Source organism: Solanum lycopersicum, chromosome 5, assembly GCF_036512215.1.
Source record: "Solanum lycopersicum chromosome 5, SLM_r2.1".
Lineage (NCBI taxonomy): Eukaryota > Viridiplantae > Streptophyta > Magnoliopsida > Solanales > Solanaceae > Solanum > Solanum lycopersicum.
The window spans coordinates 10426678-10451137 of NC_090804.1; the positions used below are offsets into that span (position 1 = coordinate 10426678).

The 24460-nt window shown below is 34.8% G+C and overlaps 2 protein-coding genes across 5 annotated transcripts in view; one reads left to right on the top strand and one right to left on the bottom strand.

The window, feature by feature from the left end:
* LOC101266820 (vacuolar sorting protein 3) overlaps positions 1–10155 on the top strand; it is a 35956-nt gene extending 25801 nt beyond the window's left edge. The window contains exons 7-14 of one of the 4 annotated variants that reach the window (XR_741402.4): positions 256–304; positions 1578–1866; positions 1991–2046; positions 2332–2378; positions 2489–2600; positions 3715–3804; positions 8987–9157; positions 9406–10155. Coding sequence is in view for 1 of the 4 variants with exons in the window: in XM_004239156.5 (XP_004239204.2) it covers positions 256–304; positions 1578–1866; positions 1991–2046; positions 2332–2400; positions 2489–2600; positions 3715–3804; positions 8987–9157; positions 9406–9498 (929 nt within the window). In the remaining 3 variants the exon portion in view is untranslated. Of the gene's footprint in view, positions 1–255; positions 305–1577; positions 1867–1990; positions 2047–2331; positions 2401–2488; positions 2601–3714; positions 3805–8986; positions 9158–9405 lie in introns of all 4 variants that reach the window. The other 3 variants (XR_002027824.3, XR_011221151.1, XM_004239156.5) reach the window with 3 other exon arrangements.
* Positions 10156–12798: 2643 nt separating this feature from the next.
* LOC101267114 (mannosyl-oligosaccharide glucosidase GCS1) overlaps positions 12799–24460 on the bottom strand; it is a 37022-nt gene continuing 25360 nt past the window's right edge. Inside the window, exons 11-22 of the mRNA XM_004239157.4 lie at positions 24243–24350; positions 24077–24150; positions 20376–20501; positions 19402–19469; positions 15433–15582; positions 15307–15357; positions 15064–15120; positions 14164–14313; positions 13882–13973; positions 13645–13754; positions 13376–13439; positions 12799–13265 (exon numbers count right to left, since the gene is read on the bottom strand). Coding sequence (XP_004239205.2) covers positions 13121–13265; positions 13376–13439; positions 13645–13754; positions 13882–13973; positions 14164–14313; positions 15064–15120; positions 15307–15357; positions 15433–15582; positions 19402–19469; positions 20376–20501; positions 24077–24150; positions 24243–24350 — 1195 coding nt within the window. The 3' untranslated portion in view covers positions 12799–13120. The remainder of the gene's footprint in view (positions 13266–13375; positions 13440–13644; positions 13755–13881; positions 13974–14163; positions 14314–15063; positions 15121–15306; positions 15358–15432; positions 15583–19401; positions 19470–20375; positions 20502–24076; positions 24151–24242; positions 24351–24460) is intronic.

Consider the following 24460-nt stretch of genomic DNA (forward strand, 5'->3'; position numbering starts at 1 on the left):
TCATTCTTGAGTCCGTGCATTCACTAGCAATGAGTGTTGCATCCATGATTTGCCTCCCCTTTACAAAAGCCATTTGATGTTTGTTGATCAATTTAGACGCCACCTTTTTTAGATATCAAATTATTTTCTTCACATATACTATCAGCTTATTTACTTTTAATGACTATGTTTAGCATGCACATTTTTCTTTTGCTTATTTATAAATGTAGTGTCTCCATAAAGTGGCGTTCTTTTAATGCAAGCCTTCAATCACAGATGAAGTAATCGCAGCGATTGATCCCAGAAAAGTCGACATTCTTTTAAGGTCAGTGGTTTTGTGATTTTACACTCCTTTCCACTTCTTTTAAACCTATTGCTATCTGTCTCCTGAAGTGAAGATTGGTGGCTAGTGTAACATCTGTATGCAATTTTTGATTGTACTCTGGTCCAAGTTTTTTGCCTTCATTTTGGAGATTATTTACTTCCATAAAGAAAAGTGTAGTTCTTCCTTTTCTTCCTCCTCTTAACAAGTCTTTTGAGCAACTGAGCGCTGTATCACTTTGCGAATGATAAGCAGCTTGTTTTGGTCCTGCCCTGCTGCCCCCTTGTTTTGATATCAAATGCATATTGTAGACCTAAACTGAGAACAGTCTGATTGAGAATTTGGTGATGATGGTTTGTGTTTGCGGTTGAAATGAAGGAGAAGATGAAAATTAATCTGGAAGGAGCTGCAGAAGATTAAAAGTTGGATTTGCCACCTTAAGAGTCTAGTCAGTGCTTGACATTATCTTCGTTCTAGTCTGCACTTTGTTTTCAAACTGTGACCAAGTGTACTTTCTTTTAGTCTTGTAACTTTCTAGCTTTGTCTTACTTGGCAAATCCATTAAAAAGCAGTCTTTTAGTAGATTAATGGTCTTACAGTTAACATTGAAGCACCAAGGCCACAAAACTATTCTAGTACTGGAAAAAGGTTTTAAGGTAAAATATTTTTTTTTTGAAAAAAAGAAGTACTTTATTTTATTTTGAAATGGAACTTACTAATACTTGGAAATTTTCTTAGAAGGTTCTGTAGTGTGACTTAGGCAGTTATGGACTAAAATATGGCCTTAGTAAATCATAAGGTGATACATAAACACAGTAAATTTATGGTTTTATTGTTTGACCTAGTATATCCATTAATGAATATGTCTTGATCATCTGTTGGCTTCTTCGTCAAGTTCCTTCATAAACTTTTAGATCGTTTTAGTACAAGCCTATTTCTTCAAAATCATTCCTTTCATCAATAATTTATGATGTCACACAAGATGATCTGAAAAATTGCAAGTACCAACACAAACTAGCTGTAAGAATATCCTAAAAATTGCATTCCGTCACTCTTAGCCTGATGAGAGCTGAAAAAAGCAAGTAGCATGTAGCATGCTAAATTTCTTGCCTTTTATTTTAATTTGTTCAATATAATTTTTATCCATAACATTGGTTTCCTTGGGTGCCTAATTGGTTTGGGTAATATTATCTTATAAAGATGTATCTGTATATTAATGAGGCATTTAACTGTCTATATGTTTCTTTGAATTATAAACTGAAGCTTTACCGTGCAGATATCTCCAGTGGTTAATTGAAGATCAAGACTCCGGTGACACACGGTTTCATACAACTTATGCCCTCTTGCTTTCTAAATCAGCACTTGATGCTAGTGAAAAGGAGCATGTTACGCACAATCTTGAAGGTGTAAACCATAAGGAGATAAACATCTCAGACCGTTGGAACAACTCAATATTTCATACTCATGTCAGAGAGAGATTGCAATTTTTTTTACAGTCGTCTGACTTGTATGATCCAGAGGAGGTTCTTGACTTGGTTGAAGGATCCGAGTTATGGCTCGAGAAGGTCAGTAAAAAATTTAGGCCCTTCATAGAAATAATGGCATATGCATCTCTGCTGGATAACAGCTTGAACTGTTTTATTCTCCTTGTGATTTGCAGTCCTTGTGTTATTGATGGTTTCATTACAGGCTATTCTTTACAGGAAGCTCGGTCAAGAAACATTAGTGCTTCAAATTCTTGCCTTGTAAGTTCATAAATGTTTGGTTATTGCTTGGGTACATCACAACAAGCTTTATCATAACAAATGAACAACTTAAAAGATGTTCTGTTTTCCAAATGTGAGCAATGCATGGTTGACATGCTCTTCTGCTGCTTTACATGTGAAGTCCCTCACTTAAACAGGCGAAAATATTTGAAATCTTAGTATTCACATTGTTGCTAAATATGTATTTCATAATTGAATCGGCAATTACTCTGAATAAGATGACTATCTGTGGGATTGTAATTTAAAGTTGTGTTCATCTGGCAGAAAGTTGGAAGACTGTGAAGCTGCAGAACAATATTGTGCTGAGATCGGTAGGCCAGATGCTTACATGCAGTTAGTACAGTATTCTCTCATTTGTTTCTTTAGATTATTGGTCTAGTAGAAGTTCTCTTAGCCTTTCCCTTACCTTGTCTCTTCTTAGGCTGCTTGAAATGTATTTGGAGCCAATGAATGGTAAAGAGCCTATGTTCAAAGCTGCTGTGCGCCTGTTGCACAATCATGGAGAAATGCTAGACCCTTTGCAAGTTTTGGAGGTACTAAAACTTATCCTTCTTCTGCTCTATTACTCATGTAATGGTCAATGAGGAGACAAAAGGCTTGTTCTACCCCCAGGGCTTTGGTTTAGTGGCAACACTACGTGTGTGTGCTGGTTAGATACATATTACAAGTTCAAACAACAGAGCAAACAAAAGTCTGGTATTTAAGTGGAAAGGGTTGAGGGGGCCCATAATTTACCAAATTTATGCCAAGTCAAATGGTGCTACATAAATTTGGACGGAGTGAGTATTTGTTTATCCACCATATCATGTCAGTAACATGGTTGATTGGGCTGGAAGATCAAAAATCTGATTAATTTTCGCACTGGATTTATAGTATGAGAACCTATCTCCAAAGTTATAAAATAAAATATGGTAGAAGAGAAAAGTCATCCTAGAAATTTATTTGAAGGAAAAACATCTCATCGTACCTTAAAAGTAGAAATTTTGATTTTTACCAATAGCCAAATGTTGGATCTTTGTTATTAGCAGAGTACGAAATATTTGGTTGTCACTTGTCAAAACAGGGAACCTCTTCTTTAAATCTTGAAGATTGGAGCATATTCTTTTTTCTTTGGGAAATTAAGTTTTCTTGTCCTAATTTTAGCTATTGGTGCATATTCAGTCACATAGTGCGTTACAGATTAGAAGTAGTCCTCTTACTTCGTTCCAAACATCTAATTATGCAACTTGTAACACAGTGATACCATTTTTGGATATCAACTTTTAGAATTGCCTTTCTATAGTGAAAGATGAAGTCTGAGTTTTGTTTATGGTGATTTTAAATTTTCAAAGGCCGGAAAAAAGAATTGTCTGATGACTTGATAGGTCTAATGATATTTAGGTTACCTTTTCTAAATTACTGGGTGGATGGGGGTGGGGTTTCAATGGTTGTATCTTCATAGTTTCATTTGCTAAGTATTCAGGTTACTCGATAAAATCATTTTAGATAACTAGACAATGTATATTTGTTTTGGATTATTTTTTCATGCTGTTTTAAGGGAACCAGATGATGAGAAGGCAAATAACATCTATTTGACTTAATTTTCTTTGCAAAAAGTTACTAACAATGTCAACGTTACTCATTCTGAGTTGAGGTTTCACTTTGCAGAGATTGTCACCAGATATGCCCCTTCAACTTGCTTCTGAGACAATATTAAGGATGTTGAGAGCTCGACTTCACCATCATCGTCAAGGCCAAGTATGTTCTACTCTTCAGGGATGAATTTCTATTGATCTCAAGAATTTATTACAATAGTATTAGCTTATTCAATATGTTAGAGCGTGGATGAGGGGTAATGCTGTGTGTATTTTCTTGATTTAATACATATGCTTTGTCTATGTTATTTGAAACTTCAGCATGAATTGCTGTAAAGGTAAACTTACCAATTGACATGGCGTCTCTCCTTTATGTTGAGTCATGATAGTATGTAGTATGTACATTTTTGATCTGAGTACTATTAGTTGCTTGGATATATATGATATTCTAAAGGGCACAAGGCTTGTCGAGATTACATCCTAAAGGCAAGTGGCTAAATTACCTAGATTCAGGCTTACCTTAAACATGCATTTGACAGCTTTGGAAAGCTGGATGACAATCTTTTTTTCAGAGAACAAGTTGTTCCATGTCTGATTGAAAGCTGTTTACAAAATCTTTTTCTAGTGATGAGACTGTTGATATATATTCCTGGTGTTCTTTTTCGGGATGCTGTAGTGAAGTATGTCCTAATTGCATTGTTATTTCATACTTTCCTGGGTACCATGAGTCTAGTATTTTGTTCAGTGGTATAGTTGCAGTGCATAGTGTAGAATTTGAGAAAGAGGAAGAGTTCTCTTTGTATTTTAGTATGTCTTAGTTTCTAGGAGAAAGGTTATCTATACAAGTGAATCCTAATTAATTAAGGAAGGAGAGGGTTATTTATACAAGTGATTCCTGACTAATTAAGGGAAGACAATCAATTACAACAAAATAAAATATTCTATTCCTATAATTAAACTAGTAAAAAAAACTTAAGTATACTAAAACCACGTTAGTTTATTGACACAAGCAACACTGCCCTCAAGTTGGAGCAAAGATGTTCTACATGCCAAACTTGTAAACCACAGTATGAAAAGTCCTTCTATTGAGGCCTTTCGTAAACACACTCACTAGCTGTTTCTCTGAAGGTACATCAAGCAGACTCAAGGTGCTACTAGTAACTTCCTCTTTGAGGAAGTGCTGATCAATTTCAATGTGTTTTATTCGGTCTTGTTGAACATGATTCTGAGCTATTGATTGCAGCTTTGTTGTCGCAGCACAGGAAAGTTCTCCTTTTCCCAGACTCTCAATTCTTCCCATAACTTTTGTAGCAAAAGAAGCTCACATACACCACCTTAGGCTATAGCTCTATATTCTTCTTCTGCACTTGATCTTGTAAATCACTTTATGTCTTACTTCTCCAAGTAATTAGGTTCTCTTCTCCGAGTGTTCAATAATGGATGTAGATCCTACGTCATCTAAATATCCAGCCCAATCTGCATTTGTAAAAACTTCTATCTGGGGGTGACCTTGTTCCTGGAGCAAACTTCAGGTACTACAAAATGAGAAAGACAATTGCATATGCGGATATCCGTGATCATGCATAAACTGACTTACCAAGGTGACTCAGTAGGCTATGTCTACTTGTCTAATCTAGTGTGAGAGAAATACATGAGTTTTCCAACCAACCTCTGATACCTCTCCTAATAAATTTATCCTCAACCCCTGTTTGTACTTGTGATTGCTTTCAATAATTGATTCTCCTCGCTAACTTGCCATCCCAGTTTCTTTAAAGAGATCTTGAATATACTTCTTTTTGAGAAAGAAAGATTCTCTTGATCTAGATTACAACTTCCTTAGATCTGTGATTTCAAATTCTTGTGCCAACAACTTCTTCAATCAGGCCACCGTCTTGTCTCCTCCTGTCATTACTATGTCATCAACATAAATGACGAGAACAGTGATTTTACCTTTTGATGTTGTCAAAGAGGTGTGCTCGTATGTCAGCTTTGTTGGTAAAAGAAGAATATGTCAAACCAAGCTCGAGGAGATCGCTTCAGTTTTCACTCCTTTCCTTTGACTTTGTTCAGTATCAAATTTGGGAGGAATCTCCTTATACACTTCTTCCTAGTCTCCATGAAGAAATATATTCTTCACATCCAATTGTTGCAAGGCCCAATCAAGATTAGCTGCACAAGACAATAGAATTCTTAGAGTGGTCGTCTTTGCAACTATGGTAAACGTTTCCTGATAATCAACTCGGTAAGTTTATTCACCAATCTTGCTATGAATCTTTCAATCGAGTTATCACAATTATTTTTCACAGTGCGTTCAAGGTTTGTGGCCTAGTGGTCAATCAAGTGGGTTGAGAACACAAGGTCTCCGGTTCAAATCCCAGTAGATTCAAAAATACTACGTGATTCTTCCAATATGTCCTTTGCTTTGGTGGATTGAGTTACCTGATCCTGGGAAGTGGCAGGTATCCTGTGGAAGTAGTTGAGGTATGGAAAGCTGGTCTTCACACCATGGTTATTGAGGAACATTTCACAGTGAAACCCATTTGCAGCCAAGCAACTTTTCAAATCTTGTTTTTTTGTACGAGGCCTTCATTTCTTCAATCATAGTTTGCTTTCCTCTAGGATCTGCAAAAGCTCTCGTCCATATCTAGGGAATAAATACAAAAGAAATAGACAAGCCAAAGGCTTTACAGGAGGGAATTGGGGAATTATAGGAGTCAAAATTACATAAATATTTTTTCTTCCTCAAAATAATAGATAAAGAATGTAAGGTACAAGATCTAACTTTTTTCCTGTGAGTAATAGATAAGTCTATCTCATTAGGCAAGGTAGATAACTCACTGGTAAAAGAGGATTTAACCACGACAAATCACATAATGGTTTCTTCTGCTCTAGTTCTACTTGAGAAGTTTTCAAATCAGGTCTATCCAAATGTCCCAACAGTCTCTCCTTAATTCTTACTCCAATGTTACTTTCCCCTGTTGTAGTAGTTTCAAAAGTGAACCTAGGGAGGATCATCTCTTCCCCTACTTGCTCTCCCCATGAAGAGGTGATGGTGTAATACCAAAATAGGGCAAAACTCTCAGAAGGTGAAATTCATGCTCACTAAGGATGTCCTGGAGGGAAGATGATAGCATTTGTATCCTTCCTGTGTAGGATACTACCCAACAACGATATACTTTTTTGAGCAAAGGTAACTTTTTTATTCACAAAAACTCATCAACAAAAAGATGATGAGGAACAATTTACAATTCACACATGATTGGTGCACTTTCCTCGGTGAGGACTACTCAACAAAGGTTTTTACAAGTTACCTATGAAGTCAATTATGTCTACTGCATCCCTTACCATATCCTGTTTACACCAAAAGTAAAGTAAACTAAGGCAAGTCAATTGTCTGCTGTATCCCCTACCATATCCTGTTTACACCAAAAGTAAAGTAAACTAAAGCATTGGATTCTAATCTTCTGGCTGTTGATCCCGTTGCCTTCAGAACATCTTGAATTTCTCTCCTTCTACAATGTCCACCAGACACAAGCTGTGATGGATCTCCACCGATCTTCACTGGTTCCTCTGCTGCCAATACCTTTCCAGCAGTTGAGTAAATCCATAGTAGACTTAGGCATTACCCAACTGACTCCTAGGATACAGAGGAACATGTTCCACAGATTTGTAGCTGCTTCGCTGAAGGAATAGATAGTTATTTGATGACCAAAAACAAGTGAAAATTTCACTTTTGGCCTTTGTAGATACACTCAAGTCAGCCTAGTGCAACAATCAGTAGAAGTAAATAAACCATTGAATTCCAGACAAAGAAACAGTGTCTGAGTAAGACCATTTACATCAGAATGAATAAAAATATTTCTAACCAGAGTCTCGAGTCGCATCAAACATGTATAAGCCATTATGCAATTTTTCATTGCCAATTTTCTTTCTTGTTTGAATTTCCTGTAAAACACAATGATCAGGGAAAACTTGATGCTATGACTTAAATTCTTTGGTAATGGAGCTAATTGATAACATGTGAACAGAAAACTCAAGTACACGAAGAATAGATGATTATGTAGTATCATGTTTACAAACAATAGAATCTGTTTGAGAGTCGGGGGTTGGCTCTGTAGTTTTGTTAGCCTTTAGAGGAGCCTGTCACGTGTCTATTCGCACAAGAATCAACAATCAAAGAATTAAGGGAGCAGTAAAGACAATACTTGATTGCATATAATTAGATCTGACAACTTAGGTGAGTCAAGTTTGGTCAAGGAGTCTGTAAAGATGTTGAGTTTCATAGTAAGATAGTTTCTCTCGAAGCCCTTACCCTGGATGTCTTATTTTCTGCAATATTAGCCAGGTCTTTTAGGACCTACACATTTTCCCCCATGACCTCTTTGTTGGTATGCGATCTGTCATGTAGTTTCCCGCATATCTCCACTGTATGCCTTGACTTTTCACAATAATCACAGTGCAAGTAATCTTAATAGAAGATATCATCCTGGGCTATTCATGAGAGACAATTGACTCCGACTATTTATTGGAGCTTGTTACTGCAACCTCATCGACTCTCTTCATAGGAGCATGCATATTCAAGAGAAGAAATATGAACTTGCCAAGAACTTTAACTCATCTGATCATATTCATGGTTCAAATCAGCTATGTTAAAGAATGACAAAAGTCCCAGATCGGTAGTTAATGAGATGGGTGGACTCCTTATAAGGTTTGAGCAATCCTCCTCCCTTTGAGCTAGCTTTTAGGGTGTGAGTTAGGCCTTAAGACCTAATTTAACAAGCTACAAAATCATACCCTTTCCATTACCCTTCACTTGAAGATCTTTATAATAATCAATCTCCTGCCCGTAGCACACTTAACTCGGAATAAGTATTAGTCATGGTCAACTCACTTTGCTTTGTAACATGTATGTTATTTCGAATCTCAAAGATCTGTGCATCACTACCCTTGCAAGAGTAAGTGTGCTTAATTGAATTTCATTTTTTTTTTCAGTAGATAAGTATTGCTTTAAAATTGGGGGTGCATAATAACATGTTTTTAAATATAACCAAACAATTTTCTAGATTTAATATAAGATCAAACAAGACCTTGATCAAGTAAGAAAAGGTCCAGAAGGAAAAAAAGGCTAACTTTGTATTTTAGTATGCATGAGAAGTTGTATTTATACAAGTGAATCTATACTAATTATGTAGCGACTTAATTACATTAAAAGGAAATGGTATATTCCTATAACTACTCTAGGACGAAAATTATAGTCTCCTAAAATTATGCTAATTAATTAATGGAATCAACATAGAATACTTAATATACTTTGCTCATGGCATGTGATGATATTAATGCTACAGATTGTCCATAACCTATCTCGTGCTTTGGATATTGATGCAAGCTTGGCAAGGTTTGAGGAAAGATCGCGACATGTTTTGATAAATGATGAGAGTGTCTGTGACTCTTGCCATGCTCGACTTGGAACCAAACTGTTTGCGATGTATCCAGATGATACCATAGTCTGTTACAAGGTTTGTAATGTTTTCATTTATTTATTGAATCTTCTGCCTGACATGGACTTTTAGCTTGATTTATAGATTTTGTGCAGAAACGTTATATATATTGTTAAAAAAAATTGTATGTTTGTCAACTGTGCTGACTGATTTTATCCCATTTGTTCTGCTGCTTTGAGAGTTGTGGGGAAGTATAGGGAGATTAAATTTACAAGTTTATTGTGCTAAAATATTGATCATGATCCTGTGTAATGCTTTCATCGCAGTGCTTTCGTCGTCAAGGTGAGTCAACCTCCGTGTCAGGTCGCGATTTTAAGAAAGATACTTTATATAAACCTGGTTGGTTAGTGACAAGGTGATATGCTACTAAGGACCTGTGACTTTGATGGATGCTCCAAGCATGGACTGACTTGGCTTTAGCCCTCACTACATATGTGGTTAATTTATAATATGTCCGCAGCTCATTTCATGAGAACTCACTACACACCCATAATTGATTATGATGCGACTCTAATGTAAATTTGCTTCAGTAGAAGGAAAAAGATCAGGAGTTCCTTGGTAACTTCTCCGTCTGTGCACACGCATGAGCATAGACACTAGAGCTAAGAAGTAATTTCTTATGCACTTATGCCGAGGGCGCCGTGGTTTTGAATTTGCAGTGGCTCATGGTGTTAGATTGTGGAATTCAGCATCATCCTTTGAGTTGTTGAAGTCGGCAGTAGAACTCCAATGTAGCAATTATGCAACTTTGTATTCTGGTGAAGATGGAGAGACCGTCTTTGTGTAATGTTGATTATCATTTTTCTCTAGAGCTGTCATGTTTTTAAGGCAGCTGATCAGCCCTAGGAGCAGAATGTATATTATATCATTTTTCTTCTAAGATAAAACATTTTTCTTTCTGTATATTGTCATGTGGAAATTGAGTATTGTATCTTTTTAAAGTTTGTGAATGTGAAACAGAAGTAAATAAATGTGTCCTTTTATTATAGACAGGAAATAAAAAGAAACTTGTCCTTTGTTCTGATTCATCTTATCCCATTCTTTATGGGGGAAACTTTCAAAAATGAATATAGTTTTGACTTAATTTCAGATGCTACAATTTGCTTGAATTATGATTTGTAGTTACATGGAGAGGCGAAGCATATTGACCGATGGAGCCGTGAGATATACAATTTTATCAAATGTTTTCGATTGTATTTGATATTAAATGTATATTTGGTATACAAAATTATTACATTTGTTGATACAAGTCAATTCTATCAAGCGTACTAACAAAATTCAATACATAGGAAAAAATACATAAATTGATACATTTTAATAAATAATTTTTGATTTTAGCGATACTTTTTATTTATTACCATTTAGAGCAACTTCTCTGATTTTTTTCTTTTTCCTGTCTCTCTTTCTTTCTCCTTTTCTATGTCTCGCTCCCTTTTTTTCTTTCTTTCTCCTTTTCTCTTTGTCTCACTCCCTCTTTCTTTTTCTTTCTTCCTTTCTCTCTTTCATTCTTCATACTTTCTTTTGGTTGTCCCTTTTTTCTTGCTTTTTTGATCTGTCTCCTTTACTATTGTTTTTTCCCCTTTTTTCGTAGAACAATTAAATATTCTAGACTCTATTAAATTTATATCAATAGTTAATTAGAGAAGTAGTATAATCATAACAAATGAAGAGACATAAGAAATTGCAAATGAATTAAATTTGAATTAAAAATGTATACAAACATATTAAAGTTGAATTATTAGAAGAGAATTAAATATGAATGCAGAATGTAGAAAATAAAAGAACAATCTTTGATCTAAACGTAAACTGAATAAAACTTGTATCAATAATGAATTAAACAAGTAACCAATTGTAAAAAATCAATCAATTAATTACAAAATGTATTAAACTTGTATTTAAAAATGTATTACACAAATATTAAAGTTGAGGTAGAAGAGAAAATTAAACATGAATAAAAAATGCAACAAATGAAATATTAGAGAATGATTTATAGAGTGAATTAAACTTGTATCAATAATGAATTAAACAAGTATCCAATAGGAACAAATAAATAAAAATGCAAAATGAATTAAATTTGTAAAAAATTGTAATAAACTGTGTTAAATTTGAATAAGAAGAGAGAATTAAAAATGAATGGAAAACGTAGCTAATGATTGACAAGACAATGATCTGTATAGTGAATTAATCTTTTATCAATAATGAATTATACAAGTATCCAATAGTAACAAATAAAAAAAAAGTGAAATGAATTAAATTAACATTAAAATTGCATTACACAGTATTTAAAGTTGAATTAGAAAAGAAAATTAAGAATGAATGGAAAATGTAAATAACGAAAGACATGACAATGATCTATAAACTGATAAGTTATATCAGTAATGAATTAAACAAGTATCCGATAGTAACAAATAAATAAAAAAAAACTTCAAAATGAATTAATTTGCATTAAAATTGTATCATCTAATTCAACTTTAATACATTTGCAAGACAATTTAATGTTATATTTAATTCATTTCAATCTAATATTTCTCCTAAAATCAATTATAAACTTGACCAAACTCTCTTAAAATTGAGATATGAACTCCAAACGATATTTTCAATTATTTATAGAATTACCTATTTAAACTTATCACAAATTTGTAAAATGCAAATAATGAAATCAAAATTTGAAGCTTTATAATGACTATCAATGGTGAACTCTTACTTCTGTAATTTTAATGATTTGAAATTTCTGCTTTAAAATGTGATTTTATACAATTTTATGATTTTTTTGTTCCTCTTTTCATCTTTTTTTTTTTGTATAAAAATAGTGACATGCACAGTATGAAATATGAAAAATTGATTTGTTAATTAAATAAAAATTGAAAGAAAGAAGAAGAATTTTTAAAAAGAAAAGAGAGAAAGATAAGAAAGAAAGAAGATCGTTAAAAAGAAAAGAAAAAGATAAAGAGGCAAAAGGACCGAGAAAGGAAGCGACAATACATTTTCTTTTATTTCAAAAAATTATTATATTTAGTTATAAAAATTATATTGACATAAATGGTAAATATAACATATTTATGTGATTTACCCTTTTAAAAAATTGTATTTGTTTATACAAATCAATTGCATGTATTAATGAATACGACTGTAAAATTATTGTACTAGTTACAAATCAATTGTATGAAATGTATCAATGATTGTAATATTATTTTTTATCAACGAACACAATTTGAACAAAATCTTATTGCATTTGTTGATACAAAATTGTATCATGTGTATTAGCAAATAAAATGTATTATCAAATATAATTGTATCAAAAAATACAACTACATCTAAAAAATATATTTGTATCAACTAAATATGTATTTGTTGCCTTGCGTGTTTATATTTATATTTGAATTTGTTACCATTTATTGCATTAAAAAGCTTTCCATTTTATTAGTATCACTGAAATTTACAATTTATGTTTTAAACCGTAAACAAGGATATGTATAATTGAAATGTCTCATTTATATTTTGCATCATTGAAAAGTTTTTGAACAGTTGACAGCTAATTTGTATTATTGACTGTTACAATATTGTATTTGTATCATTGTCATATCTAATAAAACTGTGTTCTGTCAATTGCACAAGGTGAGCGACAAAAGGAAGAGAGAGAGGAAGAAGCGAACAAGAGATGAGCTAAAAAATTACTAGAAAAGTCAAACTCACTCTAATATACTATAATTTTGTATAGTAAATACATATCACATGTTTGCCTTACTATGTAATTTTTTCAATTCACGATGAATCCTCACCATACTGAATAAATTATGTAAGATGAACTTACTCGGCATATCAAGCGAGTTGTTGCTCTTCCCAGTTGCACATTTGCAATATGTCAACATAACTCTTGAGGGAATAGAAGAAGTCGCCTTCAAATCTTTAGTAAAATGTATTTTTTTGGAGGTCTGAATTCAATATGTCAAAAATGATTGCTTTTGCTACATTAGGGTGATCCTAAACTTCATGGTAAGCTTCTGCCATGATCAATAGCACAGTTGCTGTCCATCCAGTGAACAGGCGTGCACCTTTCCCTTTCCCTTTCTTGGGATCATATTGTTCCCACAAGTACCCTGTCCGTTTATAATTTCCAACGATATTTCTGTGACATTAAAAATGCAAACATTATCATGTATATACCACACAACTGAGCAGCCACCATAATGTATTAAGAATATCAAGGAACAGTTTCAGGTGGGAGAACACCAGTACCTTATCAAATTGCTCCTCAATTCATTATAGACGGTTTTGGCTCTTTCTCTGTATGGTCCGGGCTCTTCAAAAGTTGAAACAAAAATAAATTAACATAAGGATCTCAGGAAGGATCAAGGGTGAAGAACTTACCTGCACCTAGTATTTACACAAACAAATGAATGCAGGACATGACACGTGTCCATGACCAAAGAAAGCACGGGGTACAAATAAGTATTTACCAGGGTAAATGAGTATCTATAGTAAGATTTTTGTTGTTCATTTCGTACCTTGAGAGTAGTGATGAAGAGACGAAACGATCAAATAATTCAAGGGTATCCAGATAGGCCCTCTCCAATATGGAGGATCATGCTCCGTATTCCGTTTCATATACATGGAGCTGGCACAACCCAAAAATAAAAACAGAGATAACATTTCTTCAGATTTTCTTTATGAAGAAACTACGAACAGATGGTATCATAGTAATAAACTAGTATAGTGAGCACATATATCACAAACTGCATCACCTTGTTTTGGATAGGGATCTCAGCCCAAAATCAGTCCATAAAATGCTCTTATTGGAGATGAGGTCAAGCTGACTCTCGAGTATCTGTGAGTCCTGAATGAAAATAACATGCACGAGCAATTTCAATTGACCAGATCAACAAAGAGATGCCAAAAAAGGAAGAAAGAATAGAGCTTTTTACTGCCACTATCTAGCCAAAAAAGTTGAATATAAATATAAAAGCAAATCAAGAGTTAAAACAACTGGAATTATAATATTGCTGAAACAATGCCAAAAGACTTACAGGTGGAATAAGCCTGAGGATAAATGGGAAAAGGCTAACATAACCAAGATGAGGAACCAGTTGTAGAACAGGTTTTTCTAGGACTTCTCGTATGAACTCTCGCCTTGGGTAGTTGCTTCCAGTCTCCACTATTTTCCAAGTTAATTGAACCTGAAAGGAAAAGAGCGTTGTTGAGAAAAGAAGATAGACCACTTCTCGTGGCCCATAACCCACCGCCACAGGGACAGAGGATTGAATTTGGTTTTGTGTGTGTGTTTGAAAAGGGGGGGGGGGGGGGGTTACTGTAAAGATTGTTAGGAATATCTTAAATGGATGAAATAACGTATATTTTAAAAATTCAGGAAACACCGTGTTGAAACCTATTGGAACATCAATTGTACTTGGTCCTTTCCAACTTAAAATTGTCATTAAGTTCACTTTTTCTTGCAAGAGAAAAACTCGATTTATGTTCTCCTCCAGAAACATTTATTACGGGCTCCTTTGAATTTAAGTTTGGATACTTAAAGATAAATATTTTGATTTGCACTATGAGGTTAAGAGAATGCTTCTAGATCAGGTTTCCTCAGTTTGGGTATAGGGAACAAAGTTGATGGATAGATTCATTCATATAGGTTTCAGAAATTTACATGCATATCTCTTTACCTTGGGATTCACTGTTCTGCCTGATAAAACCCACCTACGCTTTCTCAAGTGCAATGTGCCAAGTAAGGTGAAAGAGCACTCAAATACATCAGACAATACTATCAATGAACTAATCATGGATAAGACCATGACGAACCTGATCATGTTTGGAATGTAGCAAGCACGAATAGAATCTGCACCAATCATCATTTACAATAAACTATGCATACTCTGCCCCCAGGACAATGGTCAGACATGTTCATATGATGAACCACATACCTTCTCTGTATGATTTCCATAATCACAATAAGCTCCATTTGCAGTGTCTAAGTGCATCTGAAACATTAGAAGAACATTTGAGATATATTTTAATATCCAATAAGTGTTGCAGACTTTAACAGGTGCAGCAGTTACACTATACAGTTACAAGTCAATGATAAAACCCTTCCAGATGGTGCTATAGCCAACTAAGAGAACCTTATACCATCAGAAATAAGAATTAGAAATTAGAAGATATTGTACCTTGTTAAGAAGTTTAAAATCTGAGAGAAGCTTTGCAGTTGAACTATACTCCTGCAAGAGTTATTGCAGGACTCAGCAAATTTTGCAAGACAGTGATGCTTTAAGAAACTTGTGTATTTACTATACCTTTTTGATATCTTTATCCATCTTCAGAAGCTCCGCTATTGAGTGCATGGAATCTGCTGCAAGATGCATCCAGCATCTAAGATCCACATGACGTTCATCTTCACTTGGGTGAGATGCACGTGGATAATCATCCAGTCCAGAAGATAAGGTCTGTAAAAGCCAGAAATGGTAGGTTCTATGGTCAATTCATGCATGAAGCAAAGTATATCAGCTGCAGGGATGACTTAGGGAGATAAAACATTCCATTTAACATGTTACTTGTTCTTTATGTCATTATCTTTACACTGATCCTTTATTTGATCTATCCTATGCTTAATTTTGTTCATGCTCCGGAAGAATGTCTAGCTCATTTTTTGCTAGGTATATTATTATTTAATAAATAAGAGCATCCCTGGATGCACCCTTTTTTTAAAAACTGGTAACTACATATATATATATATATATATATATATATATATATATATATATATATATATATATATATATATATATATATATATATATATATATATATATATATTAAATTACATCATACCAGTGCAAAAGACTTCACAAAATCCCAATCAAGCTTAGGCTACTGCTTCACAAGGATCCTATCATATCAACTAGTGATTCAGCCTCCTCAGCATAGCTTTCTTTACACCAAAAATAAAACAAAACTATACAATTCATCTTGATTTTCTCCACAATTTATATTTGTCTTCAAAATGAGTATATTTTACCCAAAAGGAAAAAGAGGCTACACAAGAAAAGAGTATCCCATTCATAAAGGCAGATGCTACTCCTAATTTTTAGACCAAACCCTTAACAAGTCCTGCGATTAAGAGTTGCCCTAAATTTTCCTTGATGCTTCTACTTTCATAATTTAACAGTCACCCAGCCTTTTGTTCATTTCGGTTGCTTCTTCCTTACTGTTGATTTTTTTACACTAATAGCTTAATTATAGGAGTAGAATGATTTTTCATTTTATATTGAATGTAATTGATCATGTGATAATGTTTTTCCTTGTTCAGTCTTACGACTCATTGTATAAGTACCTATTCTCATGGATCGTATATTCATCAAGAAATACAAAGAAGCTTTTTCTTCTTCTTGAAATCTACATGGTATCAGAGCCATTGATGTCTTTCTGAGGTGAGCTATCAACCGTGCAGCACAATGGTTACGTTTTTACCGAAGAGGTCAAGTTTTCTCTCTCTTGGTTGGTTGTCCGCAACACAATCCCCTTCTGGTCAGTTCCTTTTGGATTTTTTTCCTATTGGGATCACTGGAACATTCCGAGCCTATCCCTACCAGTTTTGTTATTTTTCCCGATCCCAAAATTAGGGTCCTGGCGCGGCAGCTAGCTTTCCAGCCAGATCTACAACTTCCCGGTGACTTCTCCCAAAAAATATTTCCGGATCTCGGGTCGCAAGACTATTCTGACACTTCCCATCTAAGTTCTGGCAGATACTGTCCGTGAATTCTAACAATTTCCTTGTGATGGCATTGCTTCTAAACACTATGCACCCTCGAAAGCCTTGTATGGAAAGAAGCAATCTCCTAGAGCTTGGTTTGACATATTCTGCAAAGCAATGATCTCCTTCGATTACCAATAAAGCAATGTTGATTAACCCTCTTCATTAGACATCAAAGGTAAATACAATCTTGTCGTAGTTTATGTTGATAACATAGTAATGACAGGAGATGACAAAGAGGAGATAACCCGATTGAAGAAGTTGGCACTAGAATTAGAGATCAAGGATCTTGGAAAACTGCATACTTCTTGGGAATCGAGGTTACTAAAATCAAAAAGGGGAATCTTTATTTCTCAAAGGAAGTATATTCTTGACCTAAGAAACTGGCATGACAGGTTACAAACCAACAGAATCATCCATTGGAAGTAACCACAAATTTACAGAGTAGAGTTGGATTCGGTTTATAAGGAGATATATCATAGGCTGGTTGGAAGACTCATTTATCTCTCTCACATTGGAATCTATTCAGTTAGAATGGTGAGTTAGTTCATGGATGATCCCCGAGATCCTCATATGCAAGTTGTCTCACATTTTGCGGTATCTGAAGTCGTCTCCAGGGAAAGGAGTATGTTTCTCCAAATAGAAAGCCATTACAGATGCGGATTGGGCTAGATCTCTATACGACAGAAGATCTACATCTGGTTACTATACAATTGTAGGAGGAAACCTGGTTACTTGAAGAAGCATAAAGCAAAGTGTAGTTGCTAGATCAAGTGTGGAGGGCAGACTATAGAGCTATCGACCAAGGTGTTTGGGAACTTTTATGATTACAAAAGCTACTGGAATTGAGATTGTCTGGAAAAGGGAACTTTCCTTGTGTTGGGACAACAAGACTGCAATCATTATAGCTCTAAATCCAGTCCAACATGACCGAATAAAGCATGTTGAAATTGATCGACGCTTCATCAAAGAACTAGTTATGAATTGTATCCTGACTTTGGTCCACGTGTCAGCAGAAAAGCAACTAGATAATCTTTTTACCAAAGGCTTCAACAAACAGACTTTTCATACACTGGTTTGCAAGTTGGGCATGTGCGACATCTTTGCACCAACTTGAGGGGGAGTGTTGATTGATTTGATAGCTTAATTACAGGAGGAGAATGATAGTGTAATTTGTATTGATTGTAATGGATTGAAATTGATTATGTGATATTGTCTCCTTATTTAGTCTTATGACTCATTCTATAAGTACCCAGTACCCATTCTCATGAGTTGTATATTCATCAAGAAATACAAAGCAGCTCTTTCTTCTTCTTGAAATTTCACTTACTCTTCAGATTGAAATTATAGATTTCAAACTTCCTCCTAGTTATGTCCAGTTTTTCCCTAAAATTCACCAAAAGCCTCAAATTCTTGAGGTTCATTATGCCATCTGGTTCTGATTGTGAGTAATCTTCAAATTCATAGAATAGATAGAGAGAACTGGTTGTGAAAAGAGACGATAGTGATTGGGAAAGAATGGAAAACTCCATTCATGCAGGCAGCGCAAGGCCTCCACCAGAGGCAGAAGCTACTCATATTTTTCTGATATTGTCTCTCCTTAATTAGTCTTAGGACTCATCGCATAAGTACGTTTTCTCATGAGTTGTATATTCATCAAGAAATACAAAGAAGCTTTTTCTTCTTCTTGAAATCTTCACTAACTTGCTCTTCCGATTGAAATAACAAGATTTCTGACTTCCTCCTTATTATGTCCAGTTTTTCCCCTAAAATTCCCCGAAGCCCTCAAATTCTTGTGATTCACTATGACAACTAGTTCTGATTGTGAGTAATCTTCTTCAAGTCCATAAACAGACAGAGAACTGGTTGTGAAAAGAGACATACTAATTGTGAAAGAATGGAAAACTAAGTTCATACAGACAGCATAAGGCCTCCCACCAGAGGCAGAAACTACTCATATTTTCACAAAGATTGTAAAAGCTTTGATCCCATGTGAGAAATAAACAAGGAAGAGAGAACTGAGAGAAACAAGAGAAGATGTCTTCTGCGTATATCCTTTTATAGGTTAAAGACACATACATTAGTTACATTTCTCAAAGTGGTATCCCCATAGCTATTTCTATTTCGCTATCTACTATCTAGAAACATGTGGAGCTAAGTGATTTACAATCTAACTAGATCATTGTAAATAGGATCTGCATAATACAAATATTGCAGGGCTGAAGGACATGGCTCTCATGCTTTGCCAAATTTGTTACTTTTTCTGAAGCTTATTCTCTCCACATCTCATTTATTGGTCAACATAAATAATAATTACAAAAAGAAAATTAAGGTTTTGTTATTGAGTGATTAGGGATCTAATATAGGTCCTCCAAGATTTCAGAAATTGTATTTACTGAGAGGAGACTAAAAATTACCCATGCAATGATATTACTATCAGCTTTCAAGAAAAAAGGAAAGAAAAGTACATCAGTAGAGAAGCTTTCAGCATAGACATATTTTAGATCAAAACCTTAGGATTTAGTTCACGGATCGTTGCAGTATCTCTTCCATGCCAGTAATAGCTACCCATTTCCTTTCCTGCAATTGAAAAACTTAACAGGTTAAGAACAATCACATGCAACTCAAATAGAAGATCAGAAAAAGGAAAGCGTGTAGTTCAAAAATCTGGGGAAGAACATGAGCTCCGTATATTAAGCCAAAACATTTTTTCCCACCTCACCATCAACACTTGATAGCTTTAACATCGATTTCTTTTGATGCAAAACCTTGCTGAAGTTTTTTATAATTTTCATTACATAAAGTGCTAAAAACATATTTTTTTTCAATTGGAAAATTTCCTCTTCTACGTGTACTTCTACAGCTACCGCAGATTTAAACACTTCTACAAAGAAGATTGCAACGTACAAAGTTTAGCTTCCAAAGACTTATCTGCCAACCGTCAGCAGCAAGCTTGAAGATTATTGTTACATTGATACAGTTTTACAACAACAAAAAATCTAGTGTAACCCCACAAGTGAAGTCTCATTGATACATTTCTGATGAAGTAAACTAAAAGATAATATCAAGCTTATCAAGATCATAAGGCTTTGAAGGCTACATTGGTAAGTGATATCAGTTTTTACATATTTTCCATTTGAACTGACAAAGATATTTCAAACTTATCCAGTACCAACCAAAACACACATTGTCAGTTCTGAATTACTTAATGGCACAAACTTAACAGCGGAAACAAATGGAATAAATCTGACAAATGTAAATCATGCTCACCACTAATTCTACACCTAGGAATTAGATAAATTTAAGATCACTGGCAAACAGAAGGCAATCTTCTTAAATGTTTTTTCAGAAAATATTAATAAACAAACCAAAGTTAGACTGATACCATAGTAACTAGTAACATCACATTCCCAGTTTATCAACTAGTAAAAACAGTAAAAGATGGAGACCTTTTTGTAAATAAAATTCACAAAAGAGGTTACTTACCGGCTTGAGTTGTGTTAAACCATTTGAACCATGCTTCGAGGCGGACAAATGCCCGATCCAAGAAGACAGAGATATCCCTGGCCTCAGTTGCAGCAAACTTTTCTTTCTTCAGCTTGGAGATCAGATCTGAAATGAGTAACTTACTATGATTACTTGTTTAACTAGAGTTCGTTATGAACAGATGGAGAAAACTGCAGTCCAATTAAGTCTGCAATGCATAAAATGTTGAGATGGATAGAGCAGAACTTGCAGCAAATGGGTGGTAAGCTGAAATTTTGTCATATTGTTAGCAAGTTGTTCCTCAGACTCTGGGAAAGTGCAAGAATATGTTCAAGCTCTACAATATTAAGAAGATACACATTGTTGAACGCAGATCTGAATCTCTAAATAATATTATTGCTTGATGATACTCATTCTCGCATGGGTAATAATGGCCAGATCTTTGAGATTAAAAACAAAACGCATGTCACTTAGCAAGGTTAGTTGACTTCTACCGATTATTCTTCCACCTTAATTGAATTATGGCCGGACATTGACTATCACCAGGATCTCCAAGCAGAGTGCTCCGATGATGCAGTTTTCTTTCAAAAATTGGTTTAAAAGGAAACTGTGTATAATCAAATCAGCATTCAAATTCTTGGTTCCAATAATGCATACTCCTCTGATCAACAAGAAGAGATCCTGAACAACTACTAGCTGAGCACTTCACATAACAGTTACATACAGCGTAATTATTGTGGAAAACCAAGGATACAAAAGAGTCAAGTAGGAAACTACACGGCAATACCAACATAAATCATGGGGGAAAATGTGTAGGTCCATCAAGGGGTTTGGCTAATATTCTAGAAAATGTGGAAACATCCAGGAGAACATCTTTGCGAAAAACTGTCTTCAGATGAAATTCAGCATTTACGCCGACTCCTGACAGAACTTGACTCACCTTTTGCTTCCACATCTAATAATGTGCAATCAATAATGGCCTTTAATGCTCACCTTGATTCTTCATTTGTTAATTCAAGTGATAATAGACACATGACAGGCTCCTCTAACAAAATTACTATTTTAGTCCTAACATGAATTATGTCAGAGTAGCCAATGGCTCTCTAACCCTCATCTCAGGAACAGTTTCTGTTGTTTGTGCACCTGATATTACATTATCATGCTTCATGTGCCTGAGTTTCATGTTAACTATTGTTTCAAAGGCGCGCTTCAGCCCTAAAGCAAGGCGCGGAACATGTTGAGTGTTTAGCCTCGCTTTATGGGCGCTTCAGTGTCGTCATCAAAGCTAAGGCATACTTTTCGTTGCCAATGAGTGTGATCCTAAAGATGTGACACCAAACAATTGATATTTCACTTTTTAGGCATTTGGCCATGCGATTTCACATCATGAGATGAAATCAGCCTTTGGACATGCGATTTCACCGTGAATTCATATCATCGAAATGAAATCCCAAATTCTCCAAAAATCATAATTTGAGATTTTCCAAATATAAAAGTTGACCCACAAGGTTATATTTGTAAAAAAGAACCACATATATCTACTAGCCATCTGTTTCATATATAAATAAAATTTCTAATTCATATCATTACATCTTAAATCATTTATATCTCATATAAAGATTATTCTCACCAAAGTGAAATTTATTATTACTTCAAATCAATTCTTGTTTACAATTTATATTCACCAAATTCGTTATCTTTTATCAAATTTATTTTACTTCATTAAAATCAACATTTAATAAAAAATATTTTTTTCTCATTATATCGAGGACAAGACCAACTATAATGGTAAGATTATATTGAATCAATAAAAGATAGAATTGAAAAATTATTTTTGTAAAAAAATAATCAATTTCAAAAAGAATTAATAAAAATAATTTTTCAATTATATTTTTTATTGAACTAAGATTTGATCGATAAATGTTGTATTTTTTAAGAATAGCTTTGTGGTAGTGTATTATGTGATTTTATAAATTTTTGCTTATTTGGTAAGATTGTATCAAGAACTGTGACAATTTTAATAGTTTTAAAACTTATGGGGTTTTATGTTAACGAGACAACATACAATATAATATATAAAAAGTCCAAATTGCATGTCCAAACAAAACATCAACTTCATCTCATGATTACATATTATGATTTCATATCGCATGACCAAACGAGTCCATTATCATAATTTTTTTCAAGTTCTTAATTGCCATGTATTTATCATTCATGCTTGTGATTAATAGCTCAAAGCCCCAACATACCTCAAGAATTTATTGAGCTTTTCGCTTTTGATAACATTGATGTTGACATGTTATTTGTTAGTTCCAGCACCAAATAACTAACGTATAGTATCTATTGTGTTTTGAAAGATCTTCAAATAAGGAAGAAGACTTGATAGCATCCACAGTGGCATACTTGCATTAGAGGTTGACAGAGTTCAATGGGAAACCCAGGAGATGCTTATCGTGGAAGAAGAACTCAAGAATGAGCCTAACAATTATAGAAAGGAGTGGTCTAAGTGCGTCGTCCAAGTGCTACACGAGTACACGTATTACATGGTTCAAGTCCAATAGAGGAGAAATTTGGGGCCACATGAAGGCCCAAAAGAGAGCCAAAGGAGCTGCTATTGGCAGAATGGTTTGTCCTGAAATTTAGATTTCCATGCATATTGAAATTGAAAGCAGTAGACTCAACAGCTGATTTGAGGGCCTCATCTCCCCCTTTCTCGTCCTGAGCTAGCAGGGAAAAGGCTTGTGCCACCGAAGACAGTGGATCATGAGGATACTTCCTCTCACAATTGTGTTCACCTCATTGAGTCCCACAAGGAACTGAATGAATCTCCTGTCCTGTTCTGCTTTGTGCAGATTCTCTTTCGCTCCACAAGTGCACTGACTCTTCGCATTCAATGGATTTAACTCCCCCCACCCACCCACCCACCCCCCACCCCCAAAAGCTTCTTAATCTGTGTGATAACTTGTAATGTCAAGTGCTCCTTGCAAAAAAGCTTGGCTCCATTGGTCCATTCATAAAAAGTCCTCAAATTCTTTCCACAATTCAGCAGCACTATTAGCTTATTCCACACAATCTTTGATCTCTTTCATCAGAGAATTTAAGATCCAAGAAGTGACCATGTCGTCACACTTCTCCCATGGTTGACACTTGGAGGACTCACGAGCTGGACATTCGCACTCACCATTGATGAAGCTTAACTTGCTCTTCACTGAAAGAGCTCACTATACACTGTGTCTCCATGATCTAAAAAACTACTTTTGCTACTAGGGAAAAATTGCAACTAGGGGAAGAATGTAGAAGAAGTAGATCTAAAGCAGGAAAACAATGGCAGCAAACAACAAAGTCCAATCTAGCTATGGAGGATACTGGGAAGCCACTAGAGAAAAAGAGAGAAGCTTCAGAAATAGAAAAGTGAAAACTAAAATGCATTCTTGTGAGACCTCTACATATACACACCCAATCCACTGACTGACTTTAGAAAGCTAGGTGCCAGCTAAGCAGAAACTAACTAACTAATAATGGGAGATATTTAACCACAAACAAACTGTTAAGCTAAGCAAACTACTCACTAACAAAAAACAGACTGTGAACCAATACTAACTTTACAAGACAGTATAATAACATGCAGTCAGCTATAGCTATTCCAATGAGAAGGATATCTTCTCAAGAAAGTTCCGAAGAAAAGGTAGAGAAATAAATACCTCGCAAGGCCAAAAACAGTGTCGGTGGGTTTCCATTAGTTGGATGCTGAAGAACAAATTCTTCTGGGACCTTACTGCAAGGTTGACCACATAGAAGTTTCAGATGGGATTACAAGAAAAACTATGAGCTAGTTAACTAAGCTTAACAGGATCCACCATATATTACCTCAATGCTTCGGCACCTAAGATTAGCTCGCGCGGAATCCATCCATCAATATTCATCAGATCTAACCAATGTCCAATGATATCCAAGCTAATGTATACATCCCAACGCCTGATTGATTCAAGATTTCCCTTATAAGTGCAAATCAAAGGGACTAGAAACCAGCTAAAATACTATTTTCAAGCAGTAGAAAACAAATAAAAAAAACGAACAAGTCACTG